Source organism: Alligator mississippiensis, chromosome 4 (genome assembly GCF_030867095.1).
Source record: "Alligator mississippiensis isolate rAllMis1 chromosome 4, rAllMis1, whole genome shotgun sequence".
NCBI classification, from domain to species: Eukaryota; Metazoa; Chordata; order Crocodylia; family Alligatoridae; genus Alligator; species Alligator mississippiensis.
Window position 1 is genome coordinate 96,351,000 of NC_081827.1, and position 25,163 is coordinate 96,376,162.

The following is a 25,163-nucleotide window of genomic DNA, read 5'->3' on the forward strand; positions in this document are numbered from 1 at the left end:
TGTATGTCGTAGGTCATGGTTCCTCAACTTATTAATACCCTTCATTATGCTTTTGTTACCAATTACTATATTTGTGTGTTTTGGTTATTGAATTTTACAATATCTCAAAACAAAGTTAACCACGCTTTTTGCTTTTGTATATACCCGCTTGCCAAACACTAACAATGATGAACAAAATGGTCTATATGTAAACATGATGTGACTTGCTGTGCCATGGGCAAGGGGGTATGTCACAACCCAATTAAGTAGTGCCCATGTCACAAACAAGTAAAACCATTCAAAACAGTTTTTTTCTGCACTAGGTTAACTAAGGGTTAACAATAATGATAGTAACCGCTTTTTTTTTTGCTGCGCATGTCAAAAAGAAATTTATAACTGCGACACTAACATGAAATGAAACTTAGCCTTCTGTGCTGTACATAAATCATTATAACTGGTCAGAGAAAACAGGGAATAACCCTGTGAGATAACACCCTAGCGAAGACCGCTAGATAATTGGCGATTCTAATTAAATTTATGACGTGGCGAAAAGCAATTGGCTATTACACAAATAAAACCCATCTTGACTTCCGTGAAGAACAGGAGACCTCCGCGCACACACCTGAAAAAACCTCTAAACGTATGTGTGAGAATAACTGACAAATTGATCGCTTGTCAGTCTCCCCCCGTCTCGACCTTATCAGACATAAATCAATGACCTGCCGGCTCGATTTTTTCTCCGTTTATCTGCCCGATCAACGAACTCTTATGCAGACCGACATACGACCTTTGAACCTTAAGCTGTAACTAACCAAGTATCTCTGACCTCCGCTATTCACCACCTTGACGGCGTGAGTAAATAATCTTGCTTTGCAACCGATAAGCGTCCGCCTAATTAATTCCACTCCAAGCGTCACAAGTACCCGCCTGACGGCCTTCTAAGGCCCCAGACCCTTATCTGCCCGGGTGGGAGTCAGGGAGAGCTGCTGGCCGGCTGCCCTGGGTCCCAACATCAACCATTCTGTCTCCAAATTTTAAATACAAATGCCTTGAAATAAAACTCTCTCCCTACCCCTGCGTCAAAACAAGTTTTATTCAGAAAAATGGACTGGAAGCATGCCAAGATATTAGGTATCAGATTCCAGTGGATAACTCTCTGATACTTTCTATGGAGCCTATGTCGCATATTACTTTACACATTATTTTTTACATATTATTTTATATCATCCTTTTTCCTTCCCAAAATAGTCTTTTTGCTTTTCTGGGAAAGCAGGTGAATGGTTACCATATGTAGATCTCTTTCATCTTGTACAATTTTAAATGTTTTTGGGGAAAGACAAGCAAGTCATTTCTGCAATTTAAGCTATTTTGGGCAATTAAAGAAATTAATTTATGACAATATTAAAACAATCTGTGGGTGCACTGATCAAAATCCTGATCTTTCATCCTTCCTTGGGAAAAAAGCAGCTCACTAATAAACAACATGTGCTATATTATCAATTTGGTGCCATCTGAATTTAAGAGCTTGACAAACTTTTCAGCCCTCAAAAATAATAATTATTAATAATTTTAAATAGAGTTCAATTCAGCTGGATACTTTGTAAAACTATAAGCAATAAGAACTTCAGCAAACAAAACTCACATATTTAGTTAACAGGGTAAATTAAATGGTTACTAGAAGACCTCTTAAAGTACCTTTTATGTCTGGGTTTCTTCGACCAATTTTTTCCACCTGAGAAATGGCCTCTTCCCAGCAGCTGTTGCTCGCTTGGATGTGTGGCTGAATCAATTTTAGTTTTTGTTCAAGAACTTGATATGCCTCTGTTGGTAGTTCTTGTGTCTCCTTAGAGCTAATGAGTTTTTCAAGTTCATCCTCAAGAATTATTACCCTAGGTGAAGAGTATGGGAAAATATCATACTAACATATCTGAATCTATATTTTAAGATTTCTTCAAGTTTTAAGTTAATTTATACCCTGCTTTATGTTTATTTCCACCACATTACTGAACTGAGGTGTAGACCTGTGGTACCCAACCCATGAGGTATAGACCTGTGGTACCCACCCCATCCAGCCCCACAGGCTGGACGAATGGTGCTGATCCAGAGGCCAGATCAAGTTGGCCCCCAGGGTTGGTTCACAGCTAAATCACGCCCATGGACCAATTCTGAGTGCTAAATTTGACCATGGACTGATACCACCAACCAACCCCACATGTTGGATCCAGTCATGGACTGCCCATACCCATAACAGGGGTAGGGGCAGGGAAGCTCCATGCCAGAGGCAGCCATGATGCACAGGGCAGCGTCGACTGCCTCCAATGGTGGTGTCAAGCTGCCCTAGTTACCCTCCTTCAGTTATGCTACTGGGGCTCCCCAAAGGTCTGGAAATTTGGTACTGGGGGAGTGGTGGCATCATTAATTACCATAATTCTAGGAGCGGAAGCTCAATTAATGCTGTCACTGTTCCCCCAATGCCAAATTGATGGACCTCTAGGGAACTCCAGGGGCTGAATGACATGGCTCCATGGGCCAGATCTGGTCTGTGGGCCACAGGTTGAGCACCACTGGTACAGATCAATTCATAATGCTGTCCCAACGTTTTAAAGCAAAACTTCCACATGAAGAGATGTATGGCTCACCTCAATTTGATTATGGTAATTATTACATTTAAGATGCTCTGTGTTTATTAACTACTACAGTAGAGTCTCCCTTACTTACCTTTTGGCTCCCCCCCCCCATTTTCCCCCTTCCTTCCCTGCTCTACCTGTTGTCTTCCTAATTTCTACCTATTTACATTCTCACTGACATCCTGTCATACTTTTAGCTTCTTTCATTCCTTGGAGTCTCAGAACAGCAGAGACTTCCTATTCCTGAAGAAGGGTGATTGAACCCAAAAGCTTACAAATAATTTTTTTCCAGCTACTCATTTGGTCTAATAAAAGATATCACATTTACCCAAAGAACCTTGCTTGATTAATTAATGCATTTTAAAAAATATTTAACATATAATTATTATGAGTTGAATTTTCATCTAAAATACTTGGAGTATTGTTGCAAAATAGACAAAAGACAAACATGCTTTCAGGTGTTTTCAAAAGGGAGTGACTAAAGAGACGGAGGGTTTTCCTGAATCTTGCTTTGTAAGTTCACCATTACCAAGGGGGAAGAAAATATCTGAAGATTAGTAATGTAACAATATCAGATTTCACCTAGGACAGATACACTCTGGCTTCAAAACATGACATATAGATAGCTATCGAACTGTAGAGTGCTGATTCCACAGGGATGGGCACAGTATCAAAATGTGTATAAAACAGAATCTTTCACTTCCAAATGAAAACTTCTAATTCCAGTCACTTCCTCCTCTGAAGATGGATATGGTATGCCCTGATAAACATTCATCTCAATCAATAAATTATGAAAGAGAACAGACTTGTTATATCTACAGTCACTTAAACTAAAAAATAAGTTAACTGGTCAGATCCCTCTAGGGGCTTCCAAACACCTCCTAATGATGACTCCACTCTATAATTTTCCAAAATGTGCAATTTACAGAATTGTACTTTCCCCCCCCACATTGTCACCACTAAACAAGAGATGCTATACTTAACTGGCTTCCTCCAATGGTGGAATGCAAATCAGATTTGTTTAGCTAACTGTTCAGCTGAGTTATGGCATATACAGAAACAGCAGCAATACAGTTCAGACAACATTTAGCTCTTCAACACAAACCAAAACCTGAAAAGGCATAGGACTGAATATTTACCATTAAGGGCATCTTCTTGCAATCAGTGTGTATACTTACTCATTTAGCAGGGCCTTGAGATGAAGCTGCAAACTGCGCACTGCTATATGAAGGCTGTTCAGCTCTCTTGACTTTTGTTTCCTTTTGGTTGAACGTTCCAATCCAGACTGATGCTGTGTTTCAAAGTACCGATAAAATTCATAGCTTCGCTTAAGCTCTTGTAAGCAGGCAGCATGAGTGTGAGGTAGACCTTGAGTCACATCAGACAAAATATGATGAGGCAAACGTTCTGGGGTGATCAAGGGCTTAGGGGATGCATTAGTTGAAGACAGCAGCAGTACTAGTCGTCTGAAGAATTCTGAACTCTGTCCTACCCAGAGCTGAAACAGAACCTACAAGATGTTGAAAGTTTAGCATTGTGTGCCTGGAAAGCATAGCCTACCTTCAAAATATATATACACATACTGCAATCCAACTTCACAGCACAACACAAGAATCATGAAAAATTAAGAACATATGTAGAGCATCTTTTAAGGATATCACAGATCACATTAATTTATATCTTGCACACTTTATATGACTGTCAAGCCTTTCACAGAGGGTCTTATGTTCCTACTTATGCACAAAAGGCTCTTCCAGGTCCTGGGCATCACATCTACCCTTTGGAAGAGATCACTTTTGTCCATCTGCAAGTCTGACTAGATACTAATAAGGTTTAGGTCTACCCTAGGGCACTAAAATAGCTGAAGTTTCCAATAGCAGGATATCTTTTGAGTGACTTCACTCAAAATGTCAAACTATCATTTATAGAATTTAAGTTTCTGACTGGCATACCTCTCCCCCATCTTGAAATACAAATCCATTGGCATTTTTTTAAAATCAAAAAATTACTCAAGGTGCTAAGAAACATGAACTTCTGACTCACTTGTACCAAAATGAGTAACTTCACAAATACCATTAAAAAATAAACTTATAAAGATTTACAAAAATAGAATCTTTTTAAACCCTCTACTTATGGTACAAGGAAGATCTGGTAGTGATAAATCCTGTAGGGTTACTCTGGAACCTAAACTTCAGCTATAAAGCTGAAGTTTACTATGCTCTGTTGTACTCCTATTTATAATAAGCAGGGATCCAGGTTTTCCCTTTGCCATGGAAAAAAAATAGTAAAACCTGGATTCTCTCATTTTAAGGAGCTGGACAGGGGCAGAGAGAGCTCTGATTTTCCATGACAAAAACCCAAAATTAAATACCAAAATTTGTAGGTATTTAGAATGTGTTTTATTATAGTGACTGAGGCACTGGTAGGTTTCCAAATGGCTTTAAAATTGTAAATATATCAACAAAACATTGTGTTCAACTGATACCTACATATATAGTGGTGTTTCATTTTAATCATGGAAAAATGTGAATTTGCAATTTTATTTTTTTATTTTTTACATTCAGATAATTTGCAATGTTTAAACAGAGAAAACCAGGATCCCTGAAAGGAAACAGCTTAAAGTACACCAAGAGGAGATAACATGATTTTACAGAAAATGCTAATGGAGACCTCACATTTTGTTAACTACCTTGATGAAAAAGATATCTTTTTTCTTAGTTTAGACAAAGTCTGTTGTGATGTCTCAGAAATCTGAAACAGAACAGTAGTAACTTTCCCAATAGAGTCCCACCTCTCTTTAAAAGAAATAAAAAGTATTTTTTCCAATGATAGCAGTCTCTACTCAAAAAGAGAGAAAAATTGGTCTAGTAAGGGTTGTGGGCAGAGATCTATACCCAAGTACCCCAGACTGATCAAATCAAGTCACTTAAGTGTACTGTGCTTTATTTCTCCATCTGCAAAGCAGTGATATTGCTTAGCTACTGATGAATGTTTGAGGTGTCTGAGGTTCTGCACTGGAAGGTCTCACAAGTGCAACAATGTCTAATTATAGTAATGTTGAACTGCTATAGATGGTTCGTGGTCACTGCAGTATGTGAACAGTCAAAAGGAACTTCATGATATGAGTATACTTCAGCATATACAACCAAGTATTTGGTATATGATAACAGAATGGTGTTCAGGTTACCATAGTGAGGAGAACCGTTATAATTAGGGACCTACTGAAATCAAGGAGGCAGGAGGCTGATTTCATGGCTTGATCACAGGGCCAGCTGTCATTTTCACAGTCTTATTGTAGCAGGCTCCCCCACATGCCTCTGATTGGCCAAGGGGCCCAGTGGCCCCACCCCATGTCGCTGATTAGCTGAGGGCTGTGCATCATGTGTCCCACCCCTCACTACTGATTGGTGGAGAGGGGCAGGGCCATGCAATGGGCAGCCCTCTCAGCCAATCAGCAGTGAGGGGCAGAACAGCCATCATCCTGGCTACTCTCCTTTGCACTGGCAGCTTCCCTCTCACCCCAGTGTGCTGCGAGACCCCACCACAGGAGCCAGGAAGACCACTGGGTCCCACTTGGGCGCCAGCATTTTATTTTTAGTAATTTTTTTTCCATGGATTTTGCAGACAATGTCCAATTCCAGTTTCTACCAAATCCGTGAAATTGCTAATTGAGTAGATCCCTAATTATAAGTACCTAGAAGGATAGACTCATAATTGATCATTTCAAAAGAGAGCGACACCTTCCCCAAAACCTCCAAGCAACATATTCACACAGAAAACAGATTACTCCTCTCTATCAATAGTGCAACTGAGTGGAGAGGGGTGGGGAGTAATGGGCAACTACTCCTGGTGACAACTTTAGGGAGGAGATGCAAAAAAAAGTGTCTGTTTGTGGTTGTGATCATGAACCAGAAGTAGGCTGCTTCTGCTTTGTCCCAGCTGTTCAGCTGTGTCCCTACACTGCTGCTCTCTATTATAAAGACTTCAAGAAGATGGCTTCCAGTTATCTGAAGAAAACATTCAGAATGGCATGAAGTGAATACACAGGTCAAGCACTTTACATAGTACAAACTTCCCATAATCCCTACATGCAAAATTGGGATTTAGCTGGCTATTAAAAAGAAAGCCAAAGGAAAAAGCAACAGAAAAGGTAGCTATTAGCTAAGTAACCATAAGGAAAGAACAGCAGGACATAAGTAAAGAGCTTAGGACTTTATAAAACTTAAAAGAAGTCCTTACAACCAGGATATGAAGAGAAAGCAATGAATAGTTTAGAGGCAGCACACAGGAATAGAGAACTTTGCAAAGAGAAAAAAGTGTGATCCAAAACCTACCTGAAAAAAGGCATGTGGGTCAGAGAAAAGGAAATCCAAAACATATTTAGACTAGCTGGCTTTTCTAATCACCAACAGGTTTGGCTACTTTTACTTTATTCAAATAACACAAGATGCTATTGCATTCAGCCAAGTGTTCTATTCTATAGATCAAGGATCAGCAACTTACGGTTGGATTTGGCCAGTCAAGCAATTTCAAAGCCTAGATATTGGCAGTATTTTGGCAGTGGGGGGAATTCTGCAGTTTGGAGAGAGCCAAGTAGCGCACAATTTGATGGCAATTTGATACCAGGGAAAAAAGCACTGGCTCACCTTGGACCAAGCTGCACTAATTTTGGCCTGCTGCTCTGGAAAGGTTGCTGTCCCCTGCTACAGAGTGTTTTTGTTTGAGGAGGAGGTTTCCTTCACTTACAGGCTAAGGCACAACACACAAAGCTATATAGTTTATATAGGCATACAGAAATGTATTTCAATTAAAAATACAACACTACTGCAAATCTGGGTGTATATGTGTATAATGCTGAAATGCAATAAACGGGAAGGTTTTTTTGAGAAGGTAAGTTCCTAAGAAGAATTATAAATGAATTTAGGTCTTACAACACAGAATTTATATTAAGTAAAATAGTTTAAGTTATTTAAATCCACAGGTGAAAACACACTGGTTACAGAGTATTGATTTAGCTTCTGTCATGTATATCAAACATCACAATCGGTTATGGAATTAAGTTAAACTGATATATGCCCAAATCCAATGTCCATCTTGAGGCCAGTTGGCTCATTGGGCTAATGTGATTAAGGTAGGGTTTGGATGATAGGGTAGGATGACAGGGTTTACAGGCAAGGGCACGCAAGGCAACAGTGCAGTCAGAATCACATCTGACTACCTTTTGTTCCCCAATTTTGATGATCAGGTAGGTCACCAGGGGACTGTCTTCAGCACAAATCCATATAGAAATGGCTTAACCATTCTGCCACCATGCTTTCAAAAATGGCATAAGATAGTTGTTAGCTGGTTTATGTACGACTGCAAAAAGATGTTGCCTTTGGGCTGCCGTAAGAATTTTTATCATGGTACAAAGCACAAGCAACGAGATGTCCATGCCTTTTGTTGTGCAACAAATGCCCAAATGTGGGGCCATCACAAAAGGTAGTATTAATTTGTGCTGCTATTTTACAACAGACATCTATTTGTTTTAAGGTAGCAGAGTGCAGGCAGCCTGGAGCTGCCCATGCTCTACAGCCACTCCAGGCAGGCAGTCCCAGGGTTTCAGGGCCTAATCCCTGCAGGGAAGTTCTTGGGGAATGCAGGTTAGGACCCCTCAAACCCTGGGAGTGCCTGGTTGGGCTGCTCTATTTGCAGAGGTGCACCCAGACTTGGAGTCCCTGGGCATTGTAAGTAGGGAACCCTATTTCCATGCTTGAAGAGGTGTACCTGGTAGTTCCAATTTGTGGCAGTCTTCTGCACATGGGAAAACCTGGGAGGGGCAGGGGCCCAAACTTGTGGGACAATGGACGATGTCCGTTTTGCCCAATGAAGCAGAACAGCTGTCCCGGGACACATCCCAGCATAGCTGATCTGCTTCATTTGGCGATGTCTGTTTACAGCCTATGTCAAGAAAGGAATTTCAACTGGTTTAACTAAATCAATTTAAAACTGGTTTCAGTTAAATCAGTGCAGTAGTGTGTAAGCAAAGCCTTAGTTTGGAAATCTTCACCACTTATGAGCATGGCTTCTGCTACCCCTTCCCCCTTGCTCCGTTCCCTCTCTGCCTACATGGAAAAACATGGAAAACCAAATGAGTCTGCAAGGTTCCTATGAGGAAAACCCCTTAAATGCTGCAATTTAGAAACTCTGCTCAAAATTAACTGGAATAAAGCCTAAAGTTTATCAAACTGACTCCTGACAACAGATACTTCCAGAACAAAAGAAATCAAGTGGGAGGGATTACTAAATAAAATGTAATACCTCCACAAAAAGTCACCACCATAAAACTAATACAGGTACTCCTCACTTAACATCTTCCTGGTTAATGTTGTTACGTTACTGATCTATTAGAGAACATACTCGTTTAAAGTCGCACAATGTTCGGTTATAATGTTGTTTGGCCACCACCTGCTAGTAGGCAACTGCTGTGATGTAACTGGATCCGCTTAACATTGTTTCGCTTAAAGTTGCATTTTTCAAAAAAGTAACTATGACCTTAAGGGAGGAGTAGCTGTATACAATTCAAACAATAACTTTCCTAAGTAAAAACAAACAAACACTTGAAACAGAGAACCACTGGTCTTTTGAAGGGTTTGTACTAAAATGAGATTTTCTTTTCAAGAACAAACATTTACTAGAAGTCAGGGTATTTAACATCTCAAAATTAAATAGTTTAAAAGAGTATGTAATGACCGCTATTTTGTTTAATTAAATGTTTTAAGAGATCAAAGAACAGGTCTGATTCATGACAGTGGAGTCAAGCTTATGAATTCCATTCTACTACACAGCAAACTGGAGCTATTCCTTTTTGCAATTACCAGCCAATTTATGTCTTTGGAATGCCTCTCTATTCAAGCCAAGATGAGGAGCCAAAAGACAAAGAAACTGGAAGAATACTTCAACAACTCTTTTCTCAGCAAAGATATAATGAAATTACAGCAACATTTAGGAAAAGACAGATTTGTAAATTCTAGTTTGATTTTTTTCAAAGGATAAGTATGATTTAATACAAATCAACACCATGTCTTGCAGTGAATGTTTAAGTGTTAAATGAAAACCGCCTAAAAGCAAATAAGTGTAAAAATATGTGTGACCAAGCTCTCAATGAAGCTTCATGAATTTCTCTCAGAAATCTTTCCAATTACACTACTGCTACAGACTGATAAGTAAGGGGGAAACAGATGTCAGAAGCTAAGATTAACAGGTTATTATTACAGCTGAAATGGATTTGTGATGAATCTGTGTTTGAATGCATGCATTCACCCCTCCAGGACAGATTACCTTGAGTGCAGGCAGGCTGAAGCCATCTGTGAGGTTGTGCGCCTCCTCTTCAGACACCTGCTCTTCACTCAGTCCAAGACCCAGCTCTTTAAAAGGAACTACACAGATGTAGTTGGTCACATTGTCACTCTCTGAGTTTAGAGGGTAGGTTTAGTCAGAGTTAAGGCCATTAACAAAGAAATCTTTGTATTAAATGGGAGAAAACGCAAAGTAGAGTAGTTTACTGTTACTACAGGCTTTTGTTTATGGCAGTCTTTTGAGAATATGTGCAGTCCCAATTTAAATTAAAGTGAGTGTAGCAAAAATCATACTTGAAATATAGGTTTTAATGCCCTATACTGAGAACATTACAAGCTACAAACTGCAATGCAATAACAAAAAAGAAATTAATAAAATGGGTTAATAAATAATCCCTGAATTAAGTGAGGAAACTGCTGCTGAATCTTTAAATAGTTAATTCAGAATAAACTGTCATAACAGACAGAAAAGAAAAACAAAAAAAATGTAATTCAGTGATGGTCTAATACAGAGCAATGTTGTCAGGGAGAAGACAACATTTTGGTGAATGCAAGTTGCAGTCTGTGCACATTGCAGGGTAAATCTGAATAACCAGGGTAAGTAGATTCCCTATTATGTATGCATGTGTGTGTTTGTAGGATTAAACAATATTAAATTCTACACTTGCTGGTTTTCAAGGTTCTTTAATATTTCTTAACATGCATAAGAGCAAATCTCTAATCCTCCAAATCAAACTTTCAAAACTTTAACAACATCACATGTAGTAAGATTTCATGTTAATTAAGATTTGTTGTAATGAATTGTGTGTAAGTTATGTACTAAAATACTAACTACCTTGAGGCCTATGACTGTTGCACCTATGATATACTTTCAAACTTTTCATCAAAATAAATGAACAAAACACATTTTGTGAAGGAGTATCTTTACTTCATTCTGTTCATTTACACAATAATTTAGAAGCGTTCTCTTGATTAGCTCATTTTCCTAATTACCGACATTTTTGGGCCCTGATACTGAAAATGCTTAAGCATATTTTTAACTTCAGCCATATGAGCAGTGCCAGTGTAAAAGCTATATGAATGGCATTACTCACAAGAAAAAAGTGCATAGCAAAATGTTTTGCTAGCTGAGGCCTTAAGGACCATCCCAAAACTCACTGAAATCAATGGAAATCTTTCTATTGACTTCACTGAGCTTCAGAATTAGATCTACTGTACATTTCTCCAACCAAACTTCAGCTCTTTAGGTGACCTGTTTGAAAAGCAATTACTCAATTTTCATCTCTTAAACAAAGATACTTAATTTAATGTGAATATATTTTTAAAGTAACAAATTAGTGTGTTAGAGAACACAGTGAAACCTTTGGTAGGGTCAACTATATTGTAATCTGGAGTAAATAACTTTTGTCATATGCCAATTACTTCATTAACATAAGACATTTAGAAACAGGTAGAAAACTGGCTTAAGCTTTGCTAGAATATAAATAGATAAATAGTGACACAAGCAAGATAATATTAATGCAACACTTCAGCTCCAAACTTTTCCATATTATAACTCCAATATGGAAGTAGCCTCCTGTTGTGCTACCTACATGCTGCAAACTTCAATACTATCAAAAAAACACATCAGAGAGTAGTACATCAGAGCAAAGCAATATTATTTTGGTTGACACTAAAGAATCTTATTTTTAAGTAAATTTAGCACTTATTGCTGAGGCTTAAGTATTTTTAGAGATGGAATAAACACCCTATCCACATAAAATTTGTATATAAATTTGTATAGAAATATGGGAAACTTGACTGTGTTCAAATTCCGTTCTACACAAAGCTTAGTTTGATGCCGTCCTTGCCACCACAGCACCTGAGCATCTTCTAGTAGTGCTTTAAGGCTATATCTACATAGCGCAATGCAGTGCTCTATTAAGATGCCCAAGTTAGCTCTGGACAAGCTAGTCCAGGTACCAGAAGCAGTATAGGTGTTAGCACAGCACTTCCACCTAGACTGGTTATACTGAGAAGCACAGTATATTAGCTTAGGACAAGAATCATGCTAATGCAGCAATACGACTTCCCATACCCAAACTAGAACTAGCTGCGGTTTCTCAGTGGGCATACCCTAAACAGGGCAACATATGTCACACATGGTTCTCTTTCATCCTTTGCCAAGGGAAAGAAGCAAATGGGCAGCATGATCCTATTATGGCACGGTTTTGCTTTGTGTGTGTGCCTGTCTTTCAAATACCCATGCTGCTCTGCACTTGTCTTAGAGGTGGTGAGATCTGTGACAGCTTTAAGTTCACATGAGAGTTTGTTCCATTGTCTGAGACCAGCCTCCAAGAAAATTCAATCTCTGTAAAATGAGACTTCATCTTCTTACAGACCAGGGAGTTAAACTTGCAGTCCGCAGGCTGGATCTGGCCCACAGAGCTATGTCATGCAGCCTGTGGAGCTTGTAGAAGGGCTGGGCAGGGCAGGTGAGGGTGGGCCCTACTGCCAAAATTTGGGGCACAGTGATGTTTGTTGGTGATGGAGGGTGAAGAATAGCTGTAATAACCCCTGCTGTCACTACATCCAAATCCAGCCCAGGGGGAGGAGTGGTAGACAATGATGCCTAACTGGAAGTGTCAGCTACTGTTTATACCACAGAGGATTTTTTAAATGCTTTGACGATAGGATCAAAGACCTTAACTCAATATTTATGAAAAGCCACTGTAGGGTAGGGTGACCACTTTTTCAAAATGCAAAAACAGGGGACATAGAGCATTAAAAAGAAACCCCAACAATTGGGGGGAGAGGTATTGTATTGCTGGTGACACCTAAAGGAGCTCTACAACAAGAAGTGAGTGTGGGAAGGGGGTGACGTAGGGCACTGGTGGGGGGTGGCTGGAGGAGTTGGGGGAGGGATGACAACTGCCAGACGCCACCCCTTTCCCCACAGTGGAAAGGACTGCTTTCCACTGTGGGGGGACATTATAAGGGTGGGTTTGCTCTGAGTGCACTGGGGAGTGGGGCCGCAGAGGGGGATGACACACGGGCACTGTGTTAAGGGGAATCTGGGACAAATGGTGTCCCAGAGTCATTCGACCCAGGACCAGGACTTGATGTTTACATTTTGGGACTGTCCCACCCAATTAGGGATGGGTGGTCACCTTACTACAAAGGATGAAGGAGAGGTGACATCTTACAATATTTCTGAGCAGGCAAGCTACAGTTATCTGGATAATTGGAGTTCCCTAATGGCTGATGGTTCTGTGCCCAGGTATACTGCTTTTCTGTAATCCAGATGAAGGTGATGGAGACATGTTTAACTGGGGCCCACGTTATAGGCTAGCAGGGATATTGGCTATAGTCCTAGCCAACTGGACATAACAGAAAGTGTTACTCATGCTAAGCAAGAACTTTGTCAGGAATCCAGAAGCACCCCTAACTGACAGACTGAACTAACTTCCTGGGTTTGTACCTTCTTTAAAAAAAAAAAGTGATGTTACAGCTGAGATGATCCAGGAATTATGCAAGAGGCAAGGATTTCTTTGGGTGATATCTGTTATTGGATAACAGTCATCAGGTACTTTTGGTAGTAGGTTTGGGGCTGCTGCATAGTAGTCAGCCCAATAAAAGTGACAACCCAAAGGAAGCCATACTTCTCATTAAAAAAAAAAAAGACATTTTGGCTGCAAACTCTTCAAAATGACTTCTTCCATCCACTAGCTTTAACTTCTACCTTGCTTGCATTCATCTTCAACCAGCTATCTTTTTCATTCATGAGATCTTATTGAAAAGCTTGGGCAGTCTTGCTGGTACAGGTATGATTGTATGTGCTTAAGGAGGTCTAAAAGCTGGCTGTCTTCAGCTAAAATCTTTTTCTTCTTCCCACCATCTACCCAAACCCAGAAAAATGCATATTTTGGTTTATGTATACTTTGGATAACTGCCTTTACCAAGAGCTGTAGCCATTTTAGGTGCATTCTAACTGTTGGTTTTTTTTCTCGCACTCTCCTTTCACCACATCATCAGTTTCAGATTTCCTTGCCTTCCTTTTCCAGTACCTCAATTCCCTCCAACACAGTTCCAAGGCCTCCAGTATTAGATTTGGTGCTATCAAATCAGTACCAAAGCACAGATTCTACTTTATCATGTACTGGTGATTTGCATAGGACAGTGATTTGCATTTTTCCTATAGAATAATAAAAACATTTGCTCTCTATTCAATTACATTTTGTCTAGTTAATCCCATATCAGCTTTTACGATATTATAGTTTACTGTATAAACTGAAACTAGACAAAGAAAGCCAAGGATCAATTAGTCAAATAGTACAAAGATTGAAAAGTACATGGAAAGATATTATCTCTTGTAAGCAGACAGGTATCATAATGTCTTATATTTGTAGTTTGGTGATGATTACACAGGACTTTGTTGTCTTAAATTAATAAGCGCAATTTACTTTTTTCAGGTATATTTAACATGTTTCTTGTTTTTAATGGCTGTATCGGCTAAATTACAATCACTCATGCAGCAATATAACTAAGAGAAAGAAAACTGATCTGCTAAGAATGGCATTTCCTTATTGATTGTGCATGCTCACATTTTTAAGTGTGAGAGCACAGGCAAGGAGTTTGAACAGTGATCACCATAATTTTATGCATATTTACCAACAACTAAGAATTGACAAAAAGATGTGTGATTCATATTACAGTGCATTGCCACATTATGATTGGAGATTACCAGCTTCAGAATTTTTTTTTCTCCCTTTTCCACTTATTAGAATTTTGCTGGGAAAAAATGGTAATGCAAATAACAGGAATCTACAGCATTTCTATTCACCAGCTCCATTTCACATTTTGTGATAACTAAAAATATTGTATTTGTTGTATCCTCAATGTCTGCCACTCTGAAGACTCAGAAAGAAGTTATATTTGTCGCACAATCGGCCCCTTGAGAGCGCCCTTCAGCTGTCCCCTTAAAGAAGAGTACAGCTGAAGAGCACTTTAAAAGGGCTCAATCCTGCATATAATAAGGATTCAGATGAAGGTACTCCAAAGTGAGTGCCTTCATGAACTTGTTTTCATGTGTGCTGAGAGCAGGGCAAGGTTGACACAGCTTGGCCCTGCTCCCAGTGCTGTCTTCAGAATACGAGGGGGGAAAAGGAGTGGAGGGAGATCAAACTGGGGTTTTTTCAGTTGGTGCTGGAGGGTGGAGCAGGTGAATTGGAGCCTCCCTGAGGTGGCAGACTTGCAGCCACTCCAAATTGCAGCTGGATCCCCCAGCCCCCAGGACCCAACAGTGAACATACATCAGGTGTGTCTGAGGGATCACTGTAATTCATGGTGTTTCCTGAAAAGCGCCATGAGTTACAGCGAGGAGCTGCACTTCTATCTGTGTCCTGTGTTTCAATATACTGAGAGTTTTAAAGCAGAAGGCTTGAACTTCATCAGTCTTTAATGAATGCTTGCTTTTTCCTGAAAATGCTGTGTATATTCCACGTGCCACATTTCTCTGCTTAACTCATGCTTTCCAATAATTTCATTTTTGTGGTAGGTATCCAGTGCTGCCAACTCGCACAATATTTGGTGTTTTTCTTAAAGCCTCAGCTGCTGGAATTAAGAGATCAATTAAGAGAATCTCAATTTCCATTAAAAAGTTTGTTTCTAGCCTTTGTGGTTGTGGAGAAATGTCTGAAAAACCATTAACAAGTATAAACTAAAGGCTAGAAACCAAAAGACAAATAAAAGGTTCCAAAAGGCTCCATATATCTATTATTCACTTTTCAGTATCACTGATTTTACACTTGATTTTACTTATGATTTTTATACACTTAGGGTATTTAATCACAAAATAGGTGTTTTGTCAAAGCACTTAACAGAGATTGTCCACACCTACAGAAACCTCTGCCAGGCAGAACTCTGAAACATTTTTAAAGTATTAAGGGAAAAAAAGCCCCTTAATTCAAACCATGTTTCTTCAATTTCTATTTTGATTTGGATTTGTGAACTCGATGCTTCCTTTCCCTAGTTCACACATGGCTCATTAAAGGCACTGATCTCTTGCCCAGCTGGCTAAACTATTTTCCGGGAGAGTAAATTACAGGCTCCACCCTTTCACTCTCATATCTTCCACTTGTTTAATTTTCATGGGATTGAAAAAAATCTTCTCCACAAAGGTTTTGCCACTTGAGCAAAAAAGCAATGCCTTCAATGATGTCTTAGTGGCCCAGCAGAAACTAGTACTGAGTGTGCAACTTCCAAACAGATGGCAACACTCTTCTTAAATTTTTCCAATAACCTAAGCTGGCAAAAGCCTAATTACAGTTTTTTAGACCTCCCAGCATCAGTGCAAAGTGAAGGCCTCTAGTGAAACTATTCATAAGTGTTGCAATCGGTTACTGACTCAGGTAAACTAGCAGGTGCTAGTAGGATCAGACATTTTAAAATTAACCTAATAGGATAGAGCACATGGATTAACATGTTTATCCTCTCCCAAGATGGAAAAAAATAGGCCACAGTCCTTTGAGATCAGATGCCTGACAGTCTACATAAGTTTTCTTATTTTTCTCTGCAACAAAAGTTTTCCAACAGCATAAGCACCTTGTGAAGCAGTTTTGACAATATATTTCATTTTCAGTTTATCTGCAGTTCTACATACTCCACTAGTTCAATACATTCAGCCTAGGAGCAAGTATGAATTTCTAAATCATGTTACTGAAAATATGGCAAGGTTCAAGCATTTGTAACACTAGGGCTGCACACAGACTTGCCTACTAGTTCTAGATTTTTTTAAATACCAAAACTTAAAAAAAAAAAAAACTAACTAAAGGAGGCTGGAATCTCTGCTAGGACAAATCATTTTCAAATGATGTTTCCAATACCAGTAAGTATTGGAATATTGACAGCCAATATCAATCTGACTATACAGCTGTTATTGCCAATTTTAAAATATCAATAATGAAGCATTGTAAAAGGAATTATGAAAGCAATGAGGCTTAAGTATAAACTTAATAGTTGAAAATCAGAAATATTGTAACTAGAAATCTCTAAAGCAGTGGTTCCCAACTCTTTTATATTGTGGACTGGCAAATAATTGAATTTACATATTTAAATTTTATTTTTACATGGGGGTGGTTCCCAAGGAATGGATCAGGTTGGGGCACTGCAGCCAAGGGCACTGGGCAGACCTTGCAGGGGAGGAGGTTGCACAAGTGGTGGCACAGGGAACCCAGCTGGGGCTGCCTGGGAAGAAGGGGCTCTACTGCCTTTCCTAGCAGCAAGCAGCAGAGCTGCTTCCCTGTCCTCTGCCCCAGGCATTTCTCCACCCGCATCTCCAGCTCCCAGTCGTGGGTGGGGCTGGGGGGTCCTGCCATGCGCAGGCCCCGGTACCTGCTGCGCAGGCAGTGTCTCTCTAGGCGCGTCCATGGTGAAAGGAGAGGGACAGGGCACATAGAGCTGGCTACCTCTCCCCCAGGGCTGACTTGCCAGCCAGCTTTAACCCTGCACACGACTGCTGGTGGCAGCAGCTACGACCCAGCAGCCAACCTGTTGTGGCCTGGTACCGGGCCAATGCTTGGTGGTTGGGAACATCTGCTCTGGAGACCAAGGTATTCCACTTTAAAAAAGGGCGATACAACTTCTAGGTGGTTGCAGCCCATGCGGCCACATACCCCACGGGCTGCAGACTCCTGGGGGCTGTATGCTACAGGGGCTGCACACTGCAGGGGTCCCCCTGGCTCCTCTCCCCCTGGCTGTGTACAGAGCACAGACCTTTCCCTCCCCTGCACACCCATGTACTGCCTTGCCCCCAGGAATGAGGCAGGAAGCAGAAATAGGAAAACAGGGGGAGCCCACCGCCTCCAGCCACCATAGCAGCCAGAGCAATGGAGGGGAGTGATGGTTAAATAGGAGCTTGCGAACTGCATATTAACCCCTTGAGGACTGCACACAGTCTGTGGGCAGCCAGTTGGACAGCTCTGCTTTAACTTATCAACACAAAAAGATGGAAGTCATTCTTGAAACAGCCATGAAGCAATCCAAAAATGTTATAGCTACCACATCAACTTCAGGGAGATTCAACTTCAGGGAGATCTATAATCACACTCTGCTAATTAACATAAATGTTTCTCTTCAGTACATGTTGCCAGAAAGCACATTGCTCTCAGACAAACACTCAAACACAGATGTGTGTGGGAGCAACCAAAGCATGCCAAGGAAGTTTCATTTAAACAATGCTAAACCTCCACTTCCCTGCCCATTTTCTAAGAAGATGTGAGAATTTTAATAAAAATTGCTAAATAAGTATTACATTTTATATAACCTAGAAAAGCAGAGTTGATTACTCTAAACATAATCAACTGGCATGACTAAATATGGTCCTTGAATGCATTTTGTAAAACATACATGTTTATATTCATTAAGCAACTGTTTGCTGTTAATCTAAGATCCAAAGAAAATACAGTAGCTACATTACGTAGTCCCCCTTGTTTTCAGTTTTCTATGTATCTGTACATTTTCATTTCATTATGCCGTTCATTGTATTTACCAACTTCCTGAACAATTTTGAAGTAAGAGAAAGCAAACTTTCTTTTAAAGCAAAACACAAAAACTCAGTATAAAAATCTCTAACAGTGATTCTCTTGATAGCAACCCTGACCTTATTTGCTCATACAGTACAGACAACAAAGAGTGTCATGTCTACCTAGTAAATAACCATTATTTTTTTGCACTTAAAACAAATTTCCATCAAAGGATCTAATGTACTTCAGAAATGTTAATAGCAGAAGCCTCTCAATATCCCTAAGGCAGCACCACACATCTCATTTGAGGTGGTCCTGGTTGTCCTGTGTTTTGCCTGGATCAAAACAGTAGTTGCACAGCCATTTACAAGATATATTGCTGCTTCTTAGCTAGTAGATGGCCAGCGAAAACATACAGCGACAGGAATGACTTGCAATTAACTAGAATGAGCTGCACTTAACTTACACATAGCAGCAGTGTCCCAAGGAGAAAATGTTAGCATATTTTATCTTGCATACTACATAGGTAATTAAAGCAGGACAACAGACTTCTCCATCTGTAGGATCCTGAGACTAAAGACTTTTTCCTAGGAGAAATGAAATGTCTGGCTAAATAGGAGCCTGCGGACTTAATCAGTATATTTTCTACCCTCATTTATAGCTGCAATATGGCTGCATAATGGATCACCTTGACACACACATTTAAATTGCCTATGGAGGTGGCGGGAGGGGGAAAGTGGGATACAAATAAACAGCAATAATACTGAATAATGCTCTTTTAGCCCTATGGGGATAGGGCTGTGAGCCATTCCCTGTGGCCTTTGGCAAGGTGGCAGCAAGCCCTGCCAAACAACACAGCCCAAGTGAAGCTGTTGGTGGCAGCAGCAGGTGGGGGACTTTCCTAGCCCACTGCAGCTGCCAGCACACTTGTAGGGAGGGAGTAGACTAGCTATGGGTACTAGTTGCCCCTTGTCCTTCCTCTTCCCCTCACCCTCACTCCTTCTCCCTCCTGCCTGCCCTGTCACCTTCCTGTGCCTGAGGCACTGTGCTGTTTCCCTTCCCTGCCAGGCTGTGCCCCGCGCTAAACTTTACCCAGGATAAATATACTTATTGTTTAAACGTTTAACCTTGCACATCCCAAAATCTAACCTCCACCTTAACACAGACCAACAAATTTCACCTATCCAATCTTGATTTAGTGCATGACTGCTATGGTGAAATCAGTGAAAAAACCCCAACTGATTCCACTCGTGCAGGATCCAGTTCTTCAAGACGGAGTGATGGAAAACTCATATACCTTGGCAGACTGTTATAGTACATGCTTAGTTATCCAAATTCTTTTGAAAAACCGCTGCCAAAAACATGTTAGGATAGCTGAATTCATTCAGATAAGAGAAACCACAGCATATTCCTTGTGAGAAATTATGCATGCTAACACATGATGAATAATGCAAACCATACTAAACTTAACAGTAGAAATATTAAATACACCAAAGCTGAGAAGAGAACAGTTCGTTAAACAAATCTAATAGTTATATGTTTTTGTATCAAACTGAAGGGTAGAAATGCAGTAGTGTATTATATAAAGCTTAAAAGAGAACAGTAAGAGCAGAGATATAGCACTATGTTAAATAGACCTAGAAAGAGAACAATTTGTTATACAACAGGGACAACTAATAAGTTGGTGTTGGGAGAATCAATAACCAAGGATACACTGTATTAACCTCACTGTCAAGATACTTGCACCTCACTTCTAGCCTAAATTTATCCAGCCTCAACTTCAAACACTGCATCCTGTTGTGCCTTCACTTGCCACATCAAAGAGAAATCCTCCTATCCTCAAGGTTCTTTCTTCTATAACTTCTAGAACATTAATGGACCCTCAGTGTTAGCAACAAAAAAGAAGAATGACATAACAGGATACAGCAATATTTTTATCCTATAATTGCAAGGCTGACATTTAATATAACAAGTGTAAGATAAGGTTTTTCATTTTGTTAAAGGTTACTGGTCCTTCGAGTCTGAGATCAAAGCTTCCTGGAAGCTAAAAATATAATTAAATGTTTAATTGAACTTCAACAATACACATTTATATTTTATACTAAAACAAATGTTAATTACCTCAATATTTATTTATTTACATTAGTAACTGCAGTATTATGGAAGGGAGTTGCCTAGCTGCAAAGGTGACATGCTAGCCTTAGGCATATGGATAAATCTTCAGTCTCATTCACATGAATAATGATACAATATCAGGTTTGTGCAATCCATGTTGCTATAAGCAAAGTTGTGTATTAAAATGTTTAACTCTCTGTAGGGGTGGGTGGATGTTGTAGGGATTTCCAAAGAAAAAAGAAGTCACATATAGTAAAAATTAGGAAAAAGTCAGACAGTGTCTGCAACATGTGGTTTGACCTGAGCCAGGCAGATCTGTCTGTGACCCAGGAGGCTCTTCTTTTCTTCAAAGAGCCTACGTTGTTAACTCATTTTGATAGGGGAAAATATTTTTAATTAGAAAATGAGCATTTAACAATATAAAACAGAAAGGTATGAAAAAGTAAAAATCCTGACAAATATATCCCATGCCTTTATGATTTACATAATCATTCACTATTAGCAAACTCACTATTCTCTAATCTATCCCCACATGGTTGATAATAGCATTTAAAACAGTGACAGTTTTAAAATATAAGTCTGTCAAAATGCGTTTCCGAGCTAGACAAGAAGCTGCCACTTCCATTTTGTCCAGATGCCCAGCTGCATCCCTACACTGCTGCCTAATATAACAAGGTATGTATGCGGCAGTCAAACTACATTAGTAATAAAAATAACTACTGCATTATTTCATGTACCACACCTCCAAATAAGATAAGAGTCTTTTTTCATAAGCTGGAATGAAAAAAACCAAGATTTCTCCCTGAAAATATTATTTTTACAGGAAGAATACAGGCACCAGCTGCAAGGCTGGGGGGGAAGCAAAAACCTGGGGCTGCTTTGTTAACCCCCAGCCGGCCTCTGGGGCTAGCAGGTTGCAGCAGACACTGTGGGCTGCTCACCCAGTTTGGGAGGAGTGGCCAGGTAACTCAGCTGTAGCAAGACTGTGCTTTCAGCTAACTTAGTGGGTACTCCCACCTGCCAGCCCAGCTTTGGAAGAGGAACTCAGCCCAGCTCTGGCAGGATCAGGCCCTTGTCTCATAGACAGCAAGACTGGAAGAGGAATTGCAAAAGGGTGCAACTGCAGCACTGGATCTGCCCTGACCACATTTCTTCACATATGACACACACAATTTCTAGTATCTACTTTTCAGAAAGAAAAGTATATGTGGTATGCTGGTAAGTACGGTACCAGAGTAACACCAGTTACATAAAAGAACTCTAAAAGGTGCATATCTTGATAAGTGTTTAGAAATGTAACAGTGTTACCACTATTTCACTGCATAATTACATTACATTATTGTAAAATAAAATGCAAATATAGAAATTCACTGTAATACCAGAACAAATCTACATATTTATGTATATTAGAGCCATATGAAATACTGAGTTTTTCTTGTGTGTGAAATTCTGAGATGCTGAAATTTCTTTTTGTGCTGAATCCAAATAAAACCATTATTTTCAAGTTTTTCCATGATATAAATTCTCATTTTTTTGAAAATGTCTCTGCAAAAAGTAAAACCTCAGTTCAAACCAAAGTAAATTTTGAAACAAAAATTATGGTTTAATTTTAATATCTTTGTTATTCTGACATAGTGACCAATCTTTCATAAGCACATTTATCAAAGTTGATACAATTTTCATTTTCCAATGAAAAACTTTTTTTTAAAAAGTGTGAGACTCTCTAAAGTAAACAATTCCGTAAAATCAGTTACATAAAATTTAATAGAAATTTTGCTTAGCTGCTTGCAAAAATTGGCTTTATACTTGCTTGTAACTCTATTCATTTGGCTTGCTGTGTTTTTAATTAATTATAATTCCATACACCTTGCTCAACTCTCTTCCATATACACACATTAATTGGGAGTCCAGTGCCTAACAGAAACAATTTGTTTGGTTGCTTATGTTAAGCCAATATAAATCAAATTTTTTAGAGGATCATAGGAAAGCAGGGGTGGAAGGGACCTCATAAGATCATCTAATACAGCCCTTGCTCAAGGCAGTATCATCTCTGACTAAACCATTCCAGCCACAGCCAAGTCTGTCTAACCTGATTTTGGAAATTTCCAATCCTGAGATTCTACAACTTTTCCTTTCCAATGCCTGACAACTCCCACGGTCAGAAAGTTTCTCCTAACTTCCAATCCAAATTTCCCCTGCTGGAGCTTGAGGACGTTGCTCCTACTCCCATCCCCTAATGACACAAAGAAAAGCACATCTTCATCCACTTCATAATCACCCTTTAACCAAGTATTTGAAGCCTGTTATCAAATCCTCCTTCAGTTTTCTCTTCTCCAAGTGAAATAACCTTAGGTCTTTCAGTCTTTCTTCACAAGGCTTGCCTTCCAGGCCCCTTATCTTTTTTGTTACCCTGCACTGGACTCTTTCCAAACTGTCAACATCTTGAAGTGAGGGGCCCATAACTGGACACAGTACTCTAGGTGGGGCCTCACCAATAGAGAGGAAGTATCACTTCCCTTCATTTGGAAGTGACACTCATGTTAATACTATCCACTAGGCTGTTGGCTTTTTTTTCCCCCAACAAGAGCATGCTTTTGGCTTGTATTCCGCTTATGGTTCACCATAACCCATGTCTATTTCTGCAGTGCCACAACCTAGCTAGTGATTCCCCAGTCTGTATTTGTGTATGTAGTTATTCTGTCCCAAATGCAAGACTTGGCACTTGTCCTTGTTGAATCTCATCTCACTGACTGCAGACCATTTCCACACATTTGCTAAATGTGCACCTGAGCCCATCATCCAAATCATTAATGAAAATGTTGAACAATACCAAACTCAGGACAGACCCCTGAAGAACCCAACTTGATACCTCATCCCAACTAGACATTGAGGATTGCTCAGAGTATCATGATCCAACCAGTTACGTATTTGTTAGGAAACTAGTATACGGGCAGCCTTCCCTAGTGGCAGCCAAGATCAGTTCCCCAGAAAGCAAGAGGTATGGAGGGGTCTGGCATCAGAACTGGAGTTGGGAGCGGTAGCCAAAGTCAGAACAGGCCAGGGTCAGAAGTTAGAATCAGAAAATCAACAAAGAAGTGCAAGAAAGGTCAGGTGCAAGAACTTTTGCCTTCCCCTGTACAAGGCTGGGCCTGACTTTTAAGGGCTGGAGTAAGTGGGGCCTGATGCCTGTGGTTTTAGGGGACTGAGTCTCTGATTGCTTCACTCAGTCCAGCTGGGATCAGGGCTCAGCTCTGGGCTTGCTGCAGGTAGCACCTGGTCAAGGGAAGACTTTCCTTGATGTCGTGATTGGGACCAACTAGGTCCAAGATTCTGGTCTGGCCTCATTAGAGTATGCACATAATAGTAATTTCATCCAGTCTGTATTTGCTTGGCTTGCAAATGAGAATGCCAAGGGAGCTTGTGTCAAAAGCATTGCTAAACTCAAGTTCACTGCTATCCCCTCAGTTACAGAGCCTATCACTTTATCATCTAAGGAAATCAGATTGGCCAGGCATGACTGGCTTTTGGTGAACCCATGATGACTGTTCCTGATTACCTGGTTCTCCTCTAGGTGCTTCACACTGGGTTCCTTGAAAGCCTGCTCTAAGATCTTTCCAGGTACAGAGGTGAGACTGACTGGTCTCTCATTCCTTGGATGCTCCTTCTTAAAGCTATAAGCTATATTTGCCTTTTTTCTAGTCATCTGGGACCTCACACAACCTCCAAGATCATTCTAACATAGCAACTCATAAGTGAGCAAATAAGTTTTGCCCACATTTTTAAAACTGCATTTTTTCACCTAAACCAGAAGCCGGTAAAACTATTATTTTCTCTTTTCTTTTCTATTTTTTTTTGTTTTGCTAAAGATTTTTAGAAATCTATTAATATATGAGAATATGGTACTCTAATTGAAATTACAATGTAATCTTAGCTATAGTCTCTAACACTAATGAAATCTATATCAGTGTTCATGTGTATTATGTATAAAAATGACTGCAGTTCAGATTAAAAGGCATGTAATACAACATCAAGGCACATATTATCTGCATTGTATTATAGATCTTGCATCTAAAGGTAAAGATGTACTAATTTTTCATCACATAGCAATCTCAAAGTTTCCATTAGGAGTAATAAATTTATATAAAAAATGGATACACTGTTTCCTTTATTTTCCAATATTTATTTGTATTGATGAAGTGCCAAGGAGCCCTAGTCATGCATAGGATCTTATGGTCTTAGATGCTAAATAGGCTCAGGGGGAAAAAAAAAAAAGGAGAGAGAGAGAGAGAGAGAGAGAGAGAGAGATTGTCATAGTCCTACAAGCTTTACCTATAAAACAAGACACAACGGATGGTATTAACAAAATGGATACCTTCAACTGAGGAAAGCCAAATGTAACAAAAAAAATCTTGTTTTCAGGCAGCATTAATTTCTGATGTATAAATGGACAAAAGTATAAATAATCAGGAAGCAGTCAAGATTCCTAGAATGGTATATCTATTTCAAGTAAACATTTCATTTCAACATATCACTTTCATGACAATAAAAGCTGATTATAGAGTTAGAATTCTGGAAAAAAAGGAATAAAATGTCATGGGGGCAAC

At 39.7% G+C, this 25,163-nt stretch overlaps 1 protein-coding gene across 4 annotated transcripts in view; it reads right to left on the bottom strand.

Annotated features, from left to right (window-relative positions):
• Positions 1-25,163, bottom strand: part of VEZT (vezatin, adherens junctions transmembrane protein) — a 126,882-nt gene that overhangs the window by 41,829 nt on the left and 59,890 nt on the right. For all 4 annotated transcript variants that reach the window (XM_019489264.2, XM_006273628.4, XM_014606725.3 and 1 more), the window contains exons 7-9: positions 9,927-10,074; positions 3,785-4,116; positions 1,675-1,868 (exon numbers count right to left, since the gene is read on the bottom strand). In XM_019489264.2, coding sequence (XP_019344809.1) covers positions 1,675-1,868; positions 3,785-4,116; positions 9,927-10,074 — 674 coding nt within the window. The remainder of the gene's footprint in view (positions 1-1,674; positions 1,869-3,784; positions 4,117-9,926; positions 10,075-25,163) is intronic.